Raw genomic sequence first — 18,155 nt, 5'->3', positions numbered from 1 at the left:
CTCTGTAATGTTATTTGTTCTTAGTGTACTTCATGCTCTGGAGGAAAATGCCATAGAAACAGGACCCTTAGTTATCCCTATTGCCTTCTAGCAGTTAGAATTGTTTTATAGGATAGGGGGAAGATGGGAAGGTGTATGTTATGGTGTGATGCTTTCATATTACTTTAGCAGAGTAACCTGCTCACTGCAAATGCACAGTTTTGGTGCAGCAGGCAATAAGATGAAGAAATAACTTATGTTCTAAATTCACCAGTGGTTCTGTCACCACAAGTTTCCTAAACAGTGGTGGCAATTGCTCTGTCCTGACTGTCGCTCCTTTTGGGCTGGTATTCAGGCTTTCATAAATATTGTATTATCCTAATAATCCCAATGGTTCTTGAGAAGGCAAGAGAGAACACACAGCCTATATATTATTAGGTCCAACAATACTCCTGTTAGACCACAGGCAGCCAGTGTTCCCTAGGGCAGAATCCAAATGAGGCATAACTAGTGGTAGACTGCTGTGCCTTAAAAGTTATGGAACGCCCATCAGTAGGATTCCAATCTGAGAAAAATTAAAGTATCTTCAAATGTAGAAGATTAAATAAAATTATTGGAAAGATCCCTCAGAATTTGGGGGAGGGGTGAGCCGTTGGGCATACCAGTGGTACAGAAATTCCGATCGTGTGGTTCCAGAAAAAAATATGGTTTTCATGAGCCCAAGCGCTTCTGAGACAAAAAGGAAATGACAAATAATGAATGCTACTTTAAGAACGCGCATCTCACAAATAGTGGGAGATGCTCTTAAAGCTTACAACAGCAGAGACGTGGCATAGGGTTTGAAGAATAACAGAAAATGCAAGAACACTCCCTCCGAATGTTGTTGGGAAAATGGAAAGGCTTGTGACAAGAACCAAGAGAATGAACAACAACAACAACAACAACAACAACAACAACAACAACAAATGACCTTTTTGTCAAAAACATTCAATGCCCTCACAACAAGGAAGAAGACATGATCCCAAACCAAAGAAGCCACAAGAGTGAAGAATCAAGATAAGAACCATGTCAACCCAAAGACAGAACTGAAAGGAGTTTCCTTTTCTTTTTCCTGCCCTCCCACCCTTTCTGCCTCCCTTTTTAAAAAAATTAGCAGTTGTGCTATATATTTACTGTACAAAGTAATATTCACACTGATATATGTATATGCTGTACATTGATCATGTGTAGATGCTTATACTCAGGATTCTCTTCCACCCATCACCACCTTAAGTCACTCAAGTCCCTCTTAATTCGTTCAGCCCCCATTTCCTCTCCCCCCCATCTCTAGCACCTACTAATACTCTCTCGTAATTCTACACCGTTTGCTTACTGGTTTCTATTTGAGTGATAATGGCATTGCTTTTGTGATGAAATAACTCAGGAAGAATTCAAAGTCATAATGTCACCTGAAAATGACACACTTCAAGGAAAACACAATCTACCAGAAGGGCAGTGAAAGTGAACCACACTTTGAAAAGGACCACTTTAGGAATCTGTGAAGAAGTCAGCTTGACATGGGAAAAGGTATTTCCTGCTACTTTGCTTCAGGTGAGAGTTGTTAGCTGAGCACCTAAGTACAAGAGTCAGTTACAACCATATCAGAATGTAGGAGGGATTTTCCAGCTACCCCAGTAGAGAGAGACCTGACTCTAGGAAGGGAAAGCTCCATCATTGGCTGTTTAAATTGGCGGTGATGATAAATAACAATGATGATTAACATATATATGTGTGCACATGCATGTGTATGTGCATACACATGCAAATATGTATGCTTGTTTCCCTATTGAAGGGCATCAGATTTCCTTCCTTGGGATGGAGATAAAGGAGGCTATGAACCATTTCAGCTGCTAGGAACTGAACTCGGGTCCTCTATTAAGACAGTGAATGTTCTTAACCACTGAACAATCACCTTAAGGCCCATTTCAAATGCTTAAAAGAGGTCCTGGATTCTATTCATGAGTTTTTTTTGTCCAACCAGTGTTTCCATAGGCATGTCTTCTTCTCAGTTTAAGGCTGGAGACTAAGCTCTCAGGTCCTAAAAAGAAAAATGACCTTGAAAATTTAAAACAGGGCAGAAGCTAGAGTGTGCTGCTCACTGCTCACCTGGATTTTAAACATGTAGTGATTAAACCTTGAATATATCAAGGACTAAGTCAGGTTCACTCCATCACAAACTGGCTGATCAACTGAAGACAAGTGAACAAGCAATGTGACCACAGACACTTAAAACTTCTCCTCCAAAGCATTTCTTCACCAGACAATGAGCTAAGACTATATATGATTTCAGCTGCCTTATTACTAACATAGATGTTTGTTCCCAGCTATATTCTTTGTTTGTTTGTTTTGTATTCTCTTTGGATTTAGTCACTATGATTTCTGTTTACATTCTTTCCCAACCTTGAACTCATTTGCATTGGTAAGTCTTTGATCAGGATCCGCACCCCCCAAAGCCTGGACTAAGCAGGATATCCTATTGATTGCTGGATCTGTCATCCAAAATCCCTCTTGGTTCATGGCCATATTAATTTCTTGATTTTTACCTATAGTGAATTTTTCATTACTGAATGATATGATAGAATAAAAGGGCTGCCCAAAGTAATGTACCAAATAAAGATAACTTTACAAGAGGCCATGCATGGCCACCACATACTTTAAAAAAAGATTTAATTATTTACTTTATGTGTATGTTTGTGTGTTTGCATGATATGTACACAATGTGCTTATGGGGGTCAGAAGAAGGCATTGGATACTTTTGGATTGCAGTTACAAGTGATTGTGAGCTGTTGATGTGGGGTCTGGAATAAAATCTCAGTCCTCTGGAAGAGCAGCATGTCCTTTTACCTGCCTGTCCATCTCTAGTTCTAGCCCTTGGTTTTTTGTTTTGATTTATTTTTGAATTTTGTTTTTGCTTTAACTTTTCCATGGAGAAGCTTTAGCTCTGCTATAGACCTTGTAGATAGACATACCCTGATCCTGTTCTGTAGTCAAAGGGCTGATTCAATTTCCCTTTCTCAGTAAGAGTTTGGCTAAAATTTTGTGCAAAGCAAAACCAATATTATATGGCCTTGTCTTCTAAGATTACCTTGGTAAGAAATGTAACTGTACCTGTCCTCTTTATTTGACCAAAAAGGACTCAGTATTTGGAATATTCAGGGTCCACAGTCCCCTTGTTTTAAATCTTTAAAGGTCAATTCATTTGCAGACACACATTATCATGGTTGCAAAATATAGAGGAATTGAGCTGTAACCCTTCTCCCTGCAGACTAGCTTTCCAAGTGCTGGAAGATATTATACAGGCTGCTGGGGGAAGAGATGACAACACTAGTCTTATCTAACAGAGAATTCCATGAACTACAATGCTGAACTGCCAAGAAAGATGTGCTCAGATGTGCAATAGTGCATGTTTGTTAGGGTGGTAAGCACCCACTTTCTCATTGGATTTGATGACCACTCTACAGAAGTGATTCCATGTCTAATGCTATAAGCCTGGTCAAAGTCCTATAATATGATGTTTAACTAAATAGACATAACACCAAACTACCTTTAACTATGTATGTTTCTACCTTTGGACATGTATGAAACTGTCCAAGGACAAATTTAATTAATATATTTTTAATAGAGTAGCTCAGTAACTCTAAATGCTTATGTTACCAGCAAATCCAAAACAATGTAAATCCTATATAAATAAAAGGTAAATCCTACATAAATTAAAATTCTATAGCCCAGAGATCAATTAAAATAAGCTATTGGGGCATCCTGTGAATTCCAGTTGGACATTTGTTTGTAGAGGGCTTGAAGGAACTCTACGGCAAAAGAGGATCATGCATATCAGGCCTCTTTCCTTTTACTTGTTTCAATAAACTAAGGATGGGGCTATCTCTTCTGAAACAGTTCTCATGATCTAATAAGCATATTTTTGTACATGTATGCAATATATATAGTAATATATAGTCAATGTATTCAATTGACTGTAGCAATATATATTCAATGTATATAGTGAAAGTAGAGCCAGGTAGAGGAACTTGCTGATGAGTTTTTGGCATACAATGTGAAGAAATAGGGTATTAATGGAACTTAATCTGAGAATAGTGAGCAGTTTATGGTACATTTCCTTTCCAAAGATCAAGGCTAATTTCTCTTCCTTTGGTTGAAGTTAGATTTATTAAACTCTTTTTAATGAATATAATGCGGCAAAACCAACAATATATGTATGTTTCTGAAAAGTTGATACAAGACATATGATGCCTTTGTCACTTTCTCTGGGATCACATGATCTGGAGGTGGCCAGCTGCTGGGTTACAAGAACATCCAAGCATTTCTCTAAGAGGCCAACATGGCAAGGAATTGAGGCCTCTTCTAAAACCAAGGAGCAAGATAGTGCCAAGTACATGAGCCAGAAAATGCTTCTGCTTTGGTCAAGGATTCCAGGGTTCCAGGAAGTACAGGCCATCCAGACTTTTGAGAGCACCCTTGTGAAAGAACCTGCACTGGAGTCTTCCAGCTGAGCTGGTTTGGAATGCCTGCCCCAACCCAAGAACGAGTGCTTGACTGTCTAAGCCATGACCCTGTAAGATTATTCGCCACTCTTCATCTTAACTATGTCTGGCTTTAGCTACTCAGTGGAGTAGCAGATATTCATCTGCTCCCAACTGCATAGCTCTAGAGTCTGTGCTTATAACCAGGATGATATGTGCCAAACAGTGTTTCCAAAACTTGACCTTCCAGAAAGAGCATGCTTAGAGTTAAATAAAACAGTTCTGAATTCCATAGCTGTGTGTGAAGTATGTGAAATATCTATCTGCAACACAAGACTGTGTTCTAGTCATCCACTGTGAAGGCCAACTTTAAACACGTAGTTGGATGGCAGGCATTGTGGAGCTCCCAAACAGAACCTCATTTTTGAGGTTAAACCCAGTGCCTGAATTATGTGAGGTGAGCATCGAGCACTGAGGTGCATCCCAGCCCCCAAATTAACATTTAGATCTCTGGACTTAGTAGATTCCTTTCCACAATATGTGTGGGAATCAATCAATTTATTAGGAGTCTGGTAGAAAAAAAGTGCAAACAGGAAGACCTCTTCTCCTTCTCTTTCCAGCCTGCTTGCTTGAGCTCAAACTTCTCTCATTTTCTGTGGTGCTTGAAGTAGGAATTAAAGCAGTGACTCCCAAGTTGACAGACTGTTGGGCCCCAAATGGAGATTAGCACTATGTTCCAGTTCATAGGTGGTATATAGTGGGATGTCCTAGCTTCACACCTATCTATCTATCTATCTATCTATCTATCTATCTATCTATCTATCTGTCATCTATCTATCTATCATCTGTCCTCTTTATCAGTATCATCATCTATTGTTGATCACTTTTATGTCCACTTTTATTTATTCTAGTGACTCCTTTGTGAAGAGACTTGACTTAAATCCCAAGCTATTTTGTTCATATAACATTAAAACATTTGGCTGTTTAAAAAATGTCATTCTTTCTCAAACTGTTTCCAAGTCTGTTAATATTGCCACCTTGCAGGTAGGTGCAGCCATAAGAAGAATCAAGATGTGTGAGTGTTCAGGCTGTCAAAGGGGAAGCAGCCCTCAATGAGGATGGTCTCTGTCCTACATCTAAGCTCTGTTTTTAGGTCGATATTATTTTTGGCTCAGCAGAGACGTTGGATTATTGCTCTTCATAACACTGGGAGGCCTGCAGCCCAACCTCTGACCTGTGTTATCACAGAAGACAGGGAAACATAAACCTCACACTGTAACAATGCCGCTCAAATTCAACAGAGCGATAGTAAAGAGCCTAATCGTAGCTGAGCGATTGCTGCTCTCCAGGCTACAATGTCGAAGGGAAAGGGGCTACATAGAGGACCACATTAATCTTCCCTAGCCTTCAGAATCTCATGCTTTCAATTCCAAACTGGCAGCTGCTGTTCTACGAGGTCAGAGTTGAGCCAAGAGTGCACACTGTTGCTGTCATTCTTCTGTAGCAAGGAAGAGAACTTCTGATGTGCTCTTCCTCTACAAATCCCCAAACTGACTTTTTAAATGGCATCCTTGATCCATCTGATCCATCTGTGCTATTTACACATTGCCCTTAAGCTGTCTAATTAAAAGGATAAAGTCAGAAGGTTTTGTGGAGACCCAGTATAGTCCATTTCCCTCTGGCAGAATCCATGCCCATTACTGATGTTCAGCTCTGTCATTCACATGGTCCCTAATGGTTATCTTCAGGAAATTCAGTCTTTGGGGCTTGTTGAAGCTGTGGAGACATCCACTTCTTTAGTGCTTGAGTCCTTCCTTATGGAAGACCTGTGAACTGTGGAAGAATGTCTTGAATGGATGTAATAACTGTTAATAAAGCTCTGTTTAGCCAATCAGCTGGGCAGAAGGACAGGAAGTAGAAGACGGGACTTCCTGGAGAGGGGGCAGAGCCAATATTGAGAGTTGAGAGAGAGAAAGAAGATAGTTTACAGTTGACAGGGAAGGAGAGATAAGTCTCTGAGGATCATAGTGGCAGGTGCTTGGGATATATGTATATTAGGCTTAGAGTAGTATGTTAATTTATGAATTGATTTGTATCAGTTTAGATTCTGCCCAGCTTAGTACTGGCAGCTTTAAACTATGTTTCAGAGTCTCTGTCAGTTATTGGCCATTCTAGGCCAAATGGATAGAATTTACTGTAACACTCAACCAAGATAGCATTTTAACAACTTTGTGAGTGGGTATTTTTAGGTATTTTTAATGGTATGTGGAAATTTCACACTTTCACCTGTCATTGGGAACTGGTAGACTTTAGTGAAAAAGGAAGCACTGTTATTTTAAATGCAACAATAACACATTTCTTATTTCCTGTTTTGTTTTTTATCTTTGGGTTTTACTCCTTTAATTGCATAATTTAAAAGTATGACCTGATGATGAAAATGAATTAAAAGTGATTTTAAAAAATCTGTCTTGGTCTGAAGCTATTACTCTATAGGGTGGCATGCAAGCCTAGCATGGCTGAAGTCCTGAGTTCAATCCTCATCACAAAAGAAAAGGAAGAAAGTCAGTGTGCCCTTTCTATAGAAATTAAACTTATAGATACTTTTAAAAATTAAGTTTTCTTACATCCGTTTGCTTGCATACTTCATGATGTCCTTGTTTTTAATAGCTGAGGAGTTTTCCATTGTGTAAATGTATCACAGTTTGGATTTTACCTATATAGTGCCAAGTAACCATACAACAAGTCACAGACCCAAACAAGATAAGTAACAAGGAGGACCTAGGGAGGATGCTTAAATCTCACTCAGAAGGGGAAATAGAATTAACAATGAAAGCGATTGAACAGAGGGAAGAGGATAGGAAAGGGAACTGGGAAAGAAATGAGGGTGGAGACCAGACCTGGGGAAGGGGTGGGAGAGAGCTTGCAGAGAAAAGAGAAACAGCAGGTGAGGGCATCTCTGTGATAAGCTGGAGCCCTGTGACAGGGTAGGCTCCTGGGAGAATAGGGGGTGACCTAGCTGAGACCCCTAGTATCAGGGGTCATGGAGACTGAAGAAATCACCCTCTAACTAGACAGGACTCTTAGTGGAAGGAGGAGAATACCAGCCCACCTACAAAACTTAGACCCAAAATTTACTGCCTACATGATGTGCAGGGATAAAGATAGAGCAGAGATTAAGGGAATGTCCAACTAATGCCTATCTCAACCTGAGACCCATCCCATAGGAGAAAGCCAACCCCTGACAACATTAATGATACTCTGCTATGCTTGAAGATAGCCATCTAGAATAGCTGTTCTCTGAGAGGTTACACCCAACAGGAGATCGAAACAGATGCTGAGACAAACATTGGGCAGAGCGCAGGGAGTCTTGTGGAAGAGTTGGAGGAAAGAAGGATAGAAGGATCTGGAAGTGATAGGAGCTCCACAAGAAGACCAACAGAGACAACTAACTCGGGCCCAAGGGGGCTAGCAGAGACTGAAACACCAACCAAGGACCCTGTATAGACTAGACTTAGGCCCCCTACACATATGTACCTGATGGGCAGCTCAGGCTTCACGTGTGTCCCCTAGTAGGGAGAGTGGGGACTGCTATCTCTGACGTGGACTCTGTTGACTGCTTTTTGATCACTTCCTTCTGGCTGGGCTCCCTCACCAGCTCACAGGGGAAGAGGATGCGCTCAGTTCTGATGTGACTAGATGTGCTGGGGTGGGTTGACGGGATGGGGTGTGTGTCCCTCCTCTTTTCTGAGTAGGGAAGGGGGAGGGGGAGGGGGAAGGGGAAGGGAGGGTGTGACCTGGAGGAGACAAGGGAGGAGCCTATTATTGGGATGTAAAGTGAATTAAAAAAAGAAGAAAATTAAACTTGGGTATCTAATTGTTCTCATGGTGGGCCAGTGACCAATAAATAACTCCTGTAACTGACAGTAGTTTCCACTTCATTTTGTCTCATTGAACACAATAGCTTTTGTTGGTGATAGGTCCTACAGGCACTATACTGTAGTGTTTATTTGACACTACATTTGTTCTGGCCTGTTTCCCCTAAGGCCTGCCTATACTGATTCCACAACCTACTTCCTTTGAGTGATTAAAAAAAAAAAAAAAAAAAAAAAAAGAACAACCAGTAAATTAAAAAAAAAAAAAGACGAGCTGGCCACCAAACCAATTATAAGAATTCTACCCAAGAAAGTCCAATTTTGCGTCTTCTAATTTATAATCTTTTATAAATTTAAAAAGAAGAGGGCATGAGAACCCAAATAAGTTATTTTTTATATTATATTAAAAGTATTTTTATATTACGTAGCTGTAAATTTTTCTAAAAGGACAAGTAGCGTGAACAGGGGACAAATGCTCTTTCTTGAAGGTTTATGAAACAAATATACATCCCCCAACAAGCTTTAAAATTTTCATTTCCCTTTTTAATTAAAAATTACATTCTTGAGTTATTAAATGGGGGAAACTACCTGCTAATACCCAGCTCATACCAAAAGGAATCAAGCCCATCAAATCAGGAAATGCCATAGCTAATCAGCTTGCACAAAGAAATGCTCGTTCGCCACATTAACTACACATACCATTTTCTTTTTACATTTTTAAAATTAGGACTGTCGGCTGAGGTTTGAGTGAAAATTCTAATAGAACGTTTTAGGACATTTGGAGTGTACAGACCTCTGCCTGACACACAGCAGCTGTATGTTAAAGTCTTGTTGGATAAACATGAGTGATCAAGTGACTGCACTGGACCATAAGACAGGAATTGATGCTTAACTATGATGCTTTCAGTGTCATACTCTGGATAACAGGGAGGACAGTGCATTTGCCTTTTGTATCGTCTAGCCCAGCTGATGGACTCTTGACTAGAGCCAGACCTCTGGGATGCAAGCTGGGTGGTGAGCCTGAGGTCTTGCCAAGTTCCGGTTTTCCCAGCTGACAGGAAGAGGTGAAAGGTAATTCCTCTCCCACAGTTGTACTCCTCCTGCAGACCTGTCAAGGAAATGACTGACATAAAACAGACCCTGCTGCTTCTCACTGTGTAGCGAGATCTTGTGTCTTTGGGAGGACCTTAGATTATGGCACACACAGGAGGTAAGGGATGTTCACTAAGAGGGTAGGTGGGCAATGCAGATGAGGAAACAGCCAGTTGCTTCCATCCCATGAGCTGGGACCCTGTCTTTGAAACAGCTGGCATTAGAGAAGAGCTTTTACTGTATAAACATCAAAAGAAGAGAATAATGGGTTGTTTCATTTCCAAACTTTAGGAAAGGAAATATTCTTAAAAAACAAAACAAAACAAAAACCAAACAAACCTCAGTTTCCTGTAGCAGATAAGTTTTATTTTGTGAGGGAGGTTTAAACTAGCATTTTAATAAGATAGGACGGTCTCACTCAGGGACCTCCATGTCTCAATTGTTTTCATTCATTGAGAGAACTTATACTATGCTTGTGGTTAAGTCCAAAATATTTTTTAAAAATATTGTACCCATGTCCTCAGGGACAAACACAAATTACAAGTTTTTTCACAGTAATCAAAATGCAGCAGTCACTTCAGAATTGGGCTATGTGAGCTAAAAATATGTGGCCAGAAATGATATCAACCAGTGCCCCTTAGGACAACACTTTAGTAGATCCCAATGTATACAGTGTAGATTAGGGGCCCTGGGAACGTGTTCCATCTATTCACACAGCAGTGAGTTCCCCTGTTCTGGAAGACTTCTATGACTGACTAGAACTCTGGTTTTGTGGTGACAAATTGAATAAAGAGCTTGTAACAAATCTCTAGGAAAATCTGAAACCTAAAAATACTGAAAAAGTTTTATGAGAAATCCAAGTTTACAATAAATACATTGTACTACTATTATCAAAATGAAATATTTCTAAGTCTGTAACAAGACAGGCAAGAAATGGATTGCCCAGCATGTATCAGCCACTGGGCTTGATCTCTAGTATGACAAGAGAAAAATAAAGATTATCACTGTCTTGTTATCTGAACTTAAAACCATACCCACAGATTTCTTGACACTTAATGTATTCATAAGAAACTCAGCTAAGAGAAATAACTGAACTACTAGGTTCATTTATCTGAGCTGGATCTCCTAAAGAGATTCCTCTAAAACGTCCAAAGAGCCTGAGAACTGGGATCCCAGCCTCAGGACTCAGTGTGTAGCACAGACAGGATGGACAGAGCTTCTTAAGCCGTTTCCTGCCACAGCTGGGCCCACTACTTCTGTGTAACACTTGACGGGACACTGATAACCTACTGTGGGATGTCCAAATTCTACAGAACCTAAAAGCCCTTTAAGTCACTGGAGAGGCTGTGTACAGTGTAAACATTCTGAAGTTAGTTTGATTGTCTTCTTTCTGGAGTCCACAGCGAACTGAAGCAGGGAGTGGATCAGGAACCCCAAATCGAGAGAAGTGCTTGGAAACTGCTTCAGTCAATGTGGCCCATATATTTTGACTCAAGCACACTCGTTATTAGCCTCGTCTCAATCTTTATTCTCCAATCACTTCACAATTCTGTACATCGTGTTTTGGTCTTTTGTTTTTGTTTTTAATTCTCCTGCATTTTCACTGGAGAATCACAGGGAAGGACTAACATCATAATATAAACTACCAAGAGTGCAGGAGGCTGAGAGCAGCCATGTTTTGGCCAAGGTGTACTCAGACACAACAGTGGTTCGCAACTCCAAACATAACCAGCCCCTTGAAGACTTCACAAAGTTCTGGAGGGGGGCACTTTCACATTATAAATTACAGCTAAAATCGTATTTCAGCTCAGGCTTTCTCTGTCAACACACTCTAAATCACTTAATCATTTATTAGCATTTGACATGTTTCGCTAAAAATAATCAACTATAGCATATCAGTCACACAAAGATAACCTTATATGGTTTTCCTTGTGAAATGGAGAACAGGGTTTACTGGCCCTGACACAAGAGCTGGGCCATGCCATCATTTTGTACAACTATGGACATATTTTCAGTTTTGAACAACTCACTCTATGTGAACAAAGAAAGAAAAAAAAAAAAAAGGGGAAGCCTTTCCCAGATAAGCCTTACGATATCAAAAGAAATGTTATCTGGCACTTTAAGGGCTTCATAATGTTCGAGTGTCAGATCAAAGGCAGACACAAGTTTTCACTGTGCAGAGCCCATTGCTTTTTAAGCATTTTGTCGCAGGAACTGCATCCAACATGTGAAACAGTGTGTTGGGGCCATGATGTCTTGAGTTTCTGGGTTACTTGAATCTGCTATTGGGCTATTAATTGGTTTGGCCAACACCCTCACACGGTAGGGTCAGGCTTTCCCACTTCATTCTAGTTAGACACTTGTAGAACTGTAAGTGAGAAAACCCCTTCATGTGATTGATCCCCTACATATGACATCACTTGTGTACAGGAGTTCATCTGTTACTGGCTGTTGCAGCCACCATACTGAATGTGCATCGAGCTGTTGCTTAATAGATTACAAATCACCCAGAGAAAAATAGCCTTCCTACTTATTAGCTCCTTTTCAAAGAGAACAATTTTCATGTGCTTACTTGGCGCTTCTTATTTCTTATTTACTTATTTATTTATATAAAAATAAATGAGTCTCAAATGTCAGCTTAATTTCAGTTTTGGCACACAATGCTTTGCCATTACAGAATGTTTAATGGTGGCTAGGATGTAACTGACAAGTCTCAGTTCCCTGACTGGTAATGAGAGCATTGTTTTTAAATTTGGAGGATGCTACTCCCCTCCCCGCGACACTGAGCCCTCTTGTATTGCTGTGTATACATACACTTCAGCTTTACCGGGAGAAAAACTGTCACCTCAAAAGTTAACGCTGATGCTTATCTCTCAATGTTTACTTTTCCAATTAGTTAATTTTCCTCAGAATTGTTAAGAGCCACAAGGCATCTAAGGGAAGTGAGAAAAGTGAATTTATTCCTCATGATAATTGATGGTGTCACAAACAGGAAGTGCCTGACTAACTGCCAAGTCATCTCATTCAAAACTCATTTTTGGGTTCAGCAAGGCACTCCCACATTTTGACATGCCAGCGTTTTAATGCTAGGTGTCCTCCCACTTAAGTGATTAAATGTTAAATATCAGAAATGTTGCCTGTCATGACTATAACTCCACTGTTCTCTCTCTCTTATGGTGGCAGACAGTCTTAACAGCAAGACCATCTAACAACACAGTGATCCTAGGTTAATTTTCAGCTCTTGACCACTACTGCACATGGATTACATTTAGATCCTTATCACAGTAGTTGATGTTGAAATCCAATCTGCCTTCCAGTTTATAAGTAGGTTTTGTAAAGTTCAACTTGCTTACACAAAAAGGAAGCTATTATTTGAGAATTATATACACCCAGTTATTATTGCAAGTACAACAACAAAAGAGAATTATATTTAAAGTAAAATTCAGAATTAATTCAAAAGCTTATTATTTTCTTAAGAACTTAAAATTTATCTCCAGCTAGCTGTCAATCTATAAAAAATATCACTCTTAAGACAAATCAAGTCAGAGCAATGAACCAGCTAACCAGTGGCACTAAAGCCGTTTAGTATGCAGAAATAATCTCAAGTGTTTTGCTTTCCACATAGCTACCAAAACTCAGTAGTCAGACAGTATGTTCTTATATGCAAAAAAGGAGATGGCCTCCATCATTTTTGTGTAAGTGGGGCAGCTTGTGAATGAGGTGAGATTGAGCCTTACACTGGGTATTTAGGCTGTAGCATTTAGTTCAGTTGTGTATACACACCATGTCATCAAAGGGCATGTTTGGTGACTCCCAAACATACCACAGATGCTAACATATGCATATCTGCCTGCAGCTATTATTTAAGGCTGTGATCAGGACCAAGAGTACAGTAATAACAATGTGATGATGTCTATTAAAGTTGCAAGTACACTACAGAATCTTTGATGTAGAAATTACAGTTTTAGAGATTCGCCCTTTAGAAGTAGTTATACACGTGTGCAAATGTGTGTCTATGAATTATGATGCTTGTAGTCATGTTTGTATGACAAAAGCTGAAAAAAAAACCCCTCCAAACATCAACTTCCCTTCTTATTTTACTATAGAAACACAAACATTCTGATAGCTTTTATTATTTTCTCACTATGTGCTAGGGCCAGGGCCAGATGGTATCTGTCTACTTACTTATCTACAAATTCATATGGCATTTGCTATTGCATCTGAACATCATTTTAAAATACAGACTGTGGATGATTGGATTTTCCCTGTTTTCAGCTGTTTTATGTTCTGCAATGTAAGCACAGCCCATGCACCCCAATGGGAAGTGTTCAGAGGGCTTGTTGTTTCACACGTAATTTACATGAGTGTTTGAAGTGTTCAGTATCTGCAACTTGCTCAGTGTCCCGAGACTCTTCCCTGGCCTTCAGCACAGGGTCCTCTTCCTACAGGACACCACAGAGCAGAATGGCTCCAGCTGAAAGTTTCTAGGGGCCCAGATCGTGAAAAGAAGCGTTGCAGAGCAGGGCAGGACAGGGGCAGGGAAGGCAGATTTCCCAAGGTTGCCAGCTCTTTGCAGGCAGGACCTCACGCAAAACCCTGCCCATATTTTAGAGCAACTTCTAGGATGGACATGAGCTGTGATTGTCAGCATTACTGACCTCTATATTTAATGATCTTCAAGTGAGTGTAATAGATTAAAAAAGACACTTCAGAGCTGCTAGGCATATCAACAGAAGGGCTGAGGGACTCTGAATCCCAAGAAATTGTATATATTGGATTTCCGAAGACGGGTGTCGTTTTGATGCCTGTCAAAAAGTAGAGATTTGACTTGCTAGTCAAAGCTCTACTTTAGAAGACACTTAAAACAGCATCCACAACTACTAAAATTATTCTTTAGGAATTATAATCTCCAATGCTCTAAAATTCTAAAACATATCTTAAAAAGTTATATGCTGCCACAATTATGTAGGGGGAATAAAATGATTTTTAAACTCATCTTAGGTGTTCTGGTAAACAGCTTTAGAATAGCACGCACTATACTGCATATTATAGACTATCTTAAGAGGACTCCCAGACTACAATTCTGACACTTCATGAATTCTGAAAATGTTTACCGAGTGTAGTTACTAAAGGTCACAATTCTTCCCAAGCACTCAAGCTGAGGTCCTGACAAGCTTAGGCTGGGGAAGGACATGCTGTCCCTTAGCATTCTTAACGTAGTGTGATAGGGAGGGTTTCAGGTTCTAGGACCAGATAAGCTTGGTTCAAATCAGGAATTATACTTTTCTAATGATGCGATACTGGGCAAATAGCCTCTTCATCTCCTCCATGATTTAAATCAGGGTTGATAGCAACACACCTTGTGCAATGTCACCCGAGTAACTTAATGAAGTAAAACCAGCACATAGTGCCTAATAAATAGAGACCACTGTGATAGCCTCAAACTAAACCAAAGGTAAGGCTGTAGGATTTGCAGGAGTTCATGTTGATACTTATAGCCGTGGGACCTCCATTGATCAGTTGGGTTTGTTTCCGACAGATTCAGATGGCTAAGTGGTCAGGTGTGCCATGACTCATCGGTTTGTTTCAGAAGTAAGCTTTAGCACCTCAAACAGCTTCAGGGATAAGGTTATGACTTCTCAGAGAGATAGTACAGAACCTTGAAGAGAAACCTGCATGCTCAGTCAGCTATTCTCTGGTTTATCGAAATAGTCATTTGACTGGCAGAAAACACAATGGTCCCAGAAGGTTCTATTGGTGTCTGGTCTAGTGGCAATACAAGGGAAGAAAATGTTCTCAACCCTGCCTTCCATACCACACACAGTTCAATGGCTGGCTGATACAAAGAGGCTGCTAACTTGGCCATTGCTGCCCCAAACCAAACTACCATGAGCTTTTTGTGCACACCTAACAAAAGTAGATCATAGCCTGCACCGTGGAGGGGAATCTTGGTTTCAGCCACTTTTAAATGTCTCACGCCTTGTACTGTAAAACTTCTGAGTTCAGTTTGCAAGCTTTCTCAACAGAACTGAAAAGCTTCCCTCAGCCACTGGGGAAATACCTAACCTGCCACTTAGAAACAGTGGGTCACCTATGATCCTAGCAGAGCTGTGACTACACACACAGGACTTTTCAGCCTATCCGTTTCCAGGAAGACCCCTAGAGTTCATCAAAAGCAACTGCTGGTCCTGCATTTTACCATTTCTTCTTTGTATTTCTGGTAGTGCTTACCCCCAGGGTCTGAATCCTAATCTATGTTCCATCTCTAAGCCTTAGAAATGTCTGGAATTCCCTTAAAATGTGGCTACTGGTATTAGGGTTGCCAGAGACCCATGAAGGGAAATATCAAGGGCAGCCCTAGGGTAACCACTCCTGTCATTTGGGTTTTGCAGGACTTTGTGCAACCTTCCCCAACCTAACACTATCTCTCGTCGCCTTGTGCAGAGTTATGTGTGATTTTTCTATTGCTGATAATGGGAAGCTATACTTGCACAACTCTAAACATTTCTGGCTCTTCCATTCCGTCTGTTTTCGTTAACATCATGAATTCGCCGTCGGTGGGAGCTAGAAGCATTACTGGGAAATGGAAGAAAATGAGACCCCCAGGGTGTGTCCTGACTTCCAGAACCACCTGGAGGCAACAGTGTGGGTGTTCGTGTCTTGCCTCCCTCGTTCCCTGAGCCTCGCTCTTCCGATAACTGCGGGTCTCACTGTGATGTGAACCGCGGAAGATGTGGGCTTCATTACAGAGTTCTCCACTGTCCTGTCCGTGACTTGTGCATTGCCATGAAATACCAGTGATGGTGTCATGAGGATTCCGTCTGGGAATCTGACACACCGGGGCCTGATTTCCACCTCTAATTTATGGGGGAGGGGGGCTTGGTCATATGTGAACATAAACACCAGCTTGTGGGTTGCTGGCATGGATAAAGGAAGTAAGGTAAACAACTCAACACTTGCACCAGGTCATGAGTTCCGCCAGGAGTATCTAAGGCCACCTGCAGCAAGGCATTTTACCCGCCTAGGCATCTTTAGTTCAAACCATAGATTTCCTAAAGCCTCACAGAAACCCCTACCTTCTGGGTCCTCAGAATATGCTTCCCAAAGTTACCTCTCCCATGCATCACCTGAGCGTCTAAAGACGTAAAATCTGTTTGAGGAAGGTTTGCATTCCTAACAAATTCCCAGGTGGCAGCCATGCTCCCAGTTTGGCGACCACACTTTTAGGAGGCTGTACTTAGACTGACTTGTGATTCTCAAACATTAAATTTGTATCATAGTTACATAGAAAGGAATATATATATATATATATATATATATTCTCTTATCTACTCCAGAGCCTTTAGTCCAGTGGGCCTGGGTTGGGGAACCCTAATTCTACTTTTCTACCAGGTCTCCAACAATAACAGTGTCACTGCTCAGAAAGCCACACTCGTCAGAAGCGAAGAAAACCCAGAAAATCTAGTTCAATCCTCAATATTAGGAGCGGAGAAGTCTCCTCGAGGAAGCGCCCACCCCCCCACTTTAAAGGTTGTTTCACTTACCACCCGCCCCCCGCCTGGTTTCCAGCCTTCCAGATCATCATAAGGCGCCTTACCTTGTAGACATTTATGGGGATGTCGATGATGATGTGTAAGAGGTCTCCCAGAGCCAGACTGGCGATCAAGATATTGGGACCATTTCGCATGCACTTGTTCTTATAGATGATTCTCAGCAGCGTGGAGTTCCCGATGATGCCCAGCACGAACACGAGGCAGGACACAATCGTATTGATGTATTTAAATGTCTTGCTGATCTCAATATTTCGTTGGCACGGAGGAGGAAAGGATCTTGGAGGGACTCTAGCCATCCTTCCTCCTTTGGTCACCTCCGCAGGTGCTGAGGAACGCATCAAACTGGAGTTAGAGCCTCTTGTCCAAAAGGTCTTAGTGGGTGGCGTCATTATATCTTTAGTCTCTAGGGTAGACGGTGTGGCTTGGGCAGGTGGGAATCCTCTTTCCTCTCCCCAAACCCCCAAGAAGCCACAGGCCAGCAGCAGCGCCACCAAGGCGCGTCCGCACTGGCTTGCGGGCGGCTGCATGTTACAGCTTGCTCCAGTGAGAGTCCGGTAGCTGCTCCGCTGTTTTCAGTCTGGAGACCAATAAGGGAACGAAGAGAGGACACTTTTGTCAGGTACCCCAGCCACGCTTCTGCAAACACTCACACTAGCCGGGTCGCCACTACCCACGCGTAGCAGTAAGTTAAGTTTGCGCGCCAATGGGGAACTTGGGCGTGCGCCACCCGCTTGCCTGCATTCAGTCTCCTTCCCGACCCGGCTCGCTGGGTTTTAATCTCCAGTTCCTGGCCCTGCGGGAGACCAGTCGCAGTGGGGCGGAGCATTCTGGCAGGGGTGTTCCAGACAGTGAAGGCTGAGTGTCCCAGGAAAAGAACCCTGGTGTTTGCCGGGAAGCAAGTCTGTTTTAGCTAAGCCTGGGGACCCAGACTGAAGCACCTAGCGGCTAAGAGCATGCGTCAATGCTCTTGTCAGCACAAACCGAACCGAGAGAATACCAGCATCAACTTCCGTGCTTTCCCAGTGACTTCAAACACTCAGTCGCTTTACAGCTCACTCTCAGTTTAAGGCACTGTTGTGTGTAAGTTCTTAGTTATGTAAAAAACTCCAAACTGCTAAGCTGTGCGGGAAGTCCCAGAGCAA

At 41.5% G+C, this 18,155-nt stretch overlaps 1 protein-coding gene across 1 annotated transcript in view; it reads right to left on the bottom strand.

Moving 5' to 3' along the window:
* The window catches only part of EDNRB (endothelin receptor type B), a 29,819-nt gene extending 11,895 nt beyond the window's left edge, over positions 1-17,924 (bottom strand). The window contains exon 1 of the mRNA XM_084766927.1: positions 17,058-17,924. Within this exon, the coding sequence (XP_084623053.1) occupies positions 17,058-17,540 (483 nt within the window). The 5' untranslated portion in view covers positions 17,541-17,924. The remainder of the gene's footprint in view (positions 1-17,057) is intronic.
* Positions 17,925-18,155: the final 231 nt, after the last annotated feature.

The sequence above is a fragment of the Acomys minous genome (genome assembly GCF_964271855.1).
Source record: "Acomys minous genome assembly, chromosome: 18".
Classification (NCBI taxonomy): Eukaryota; Metazoa; Chordata; class Mammalia; order Rodentia; family Muridae; genus Acomys; species Acomys minous.
This window is presented reverse-complemented; position numbering and strand designations above follow the sequence as displayed.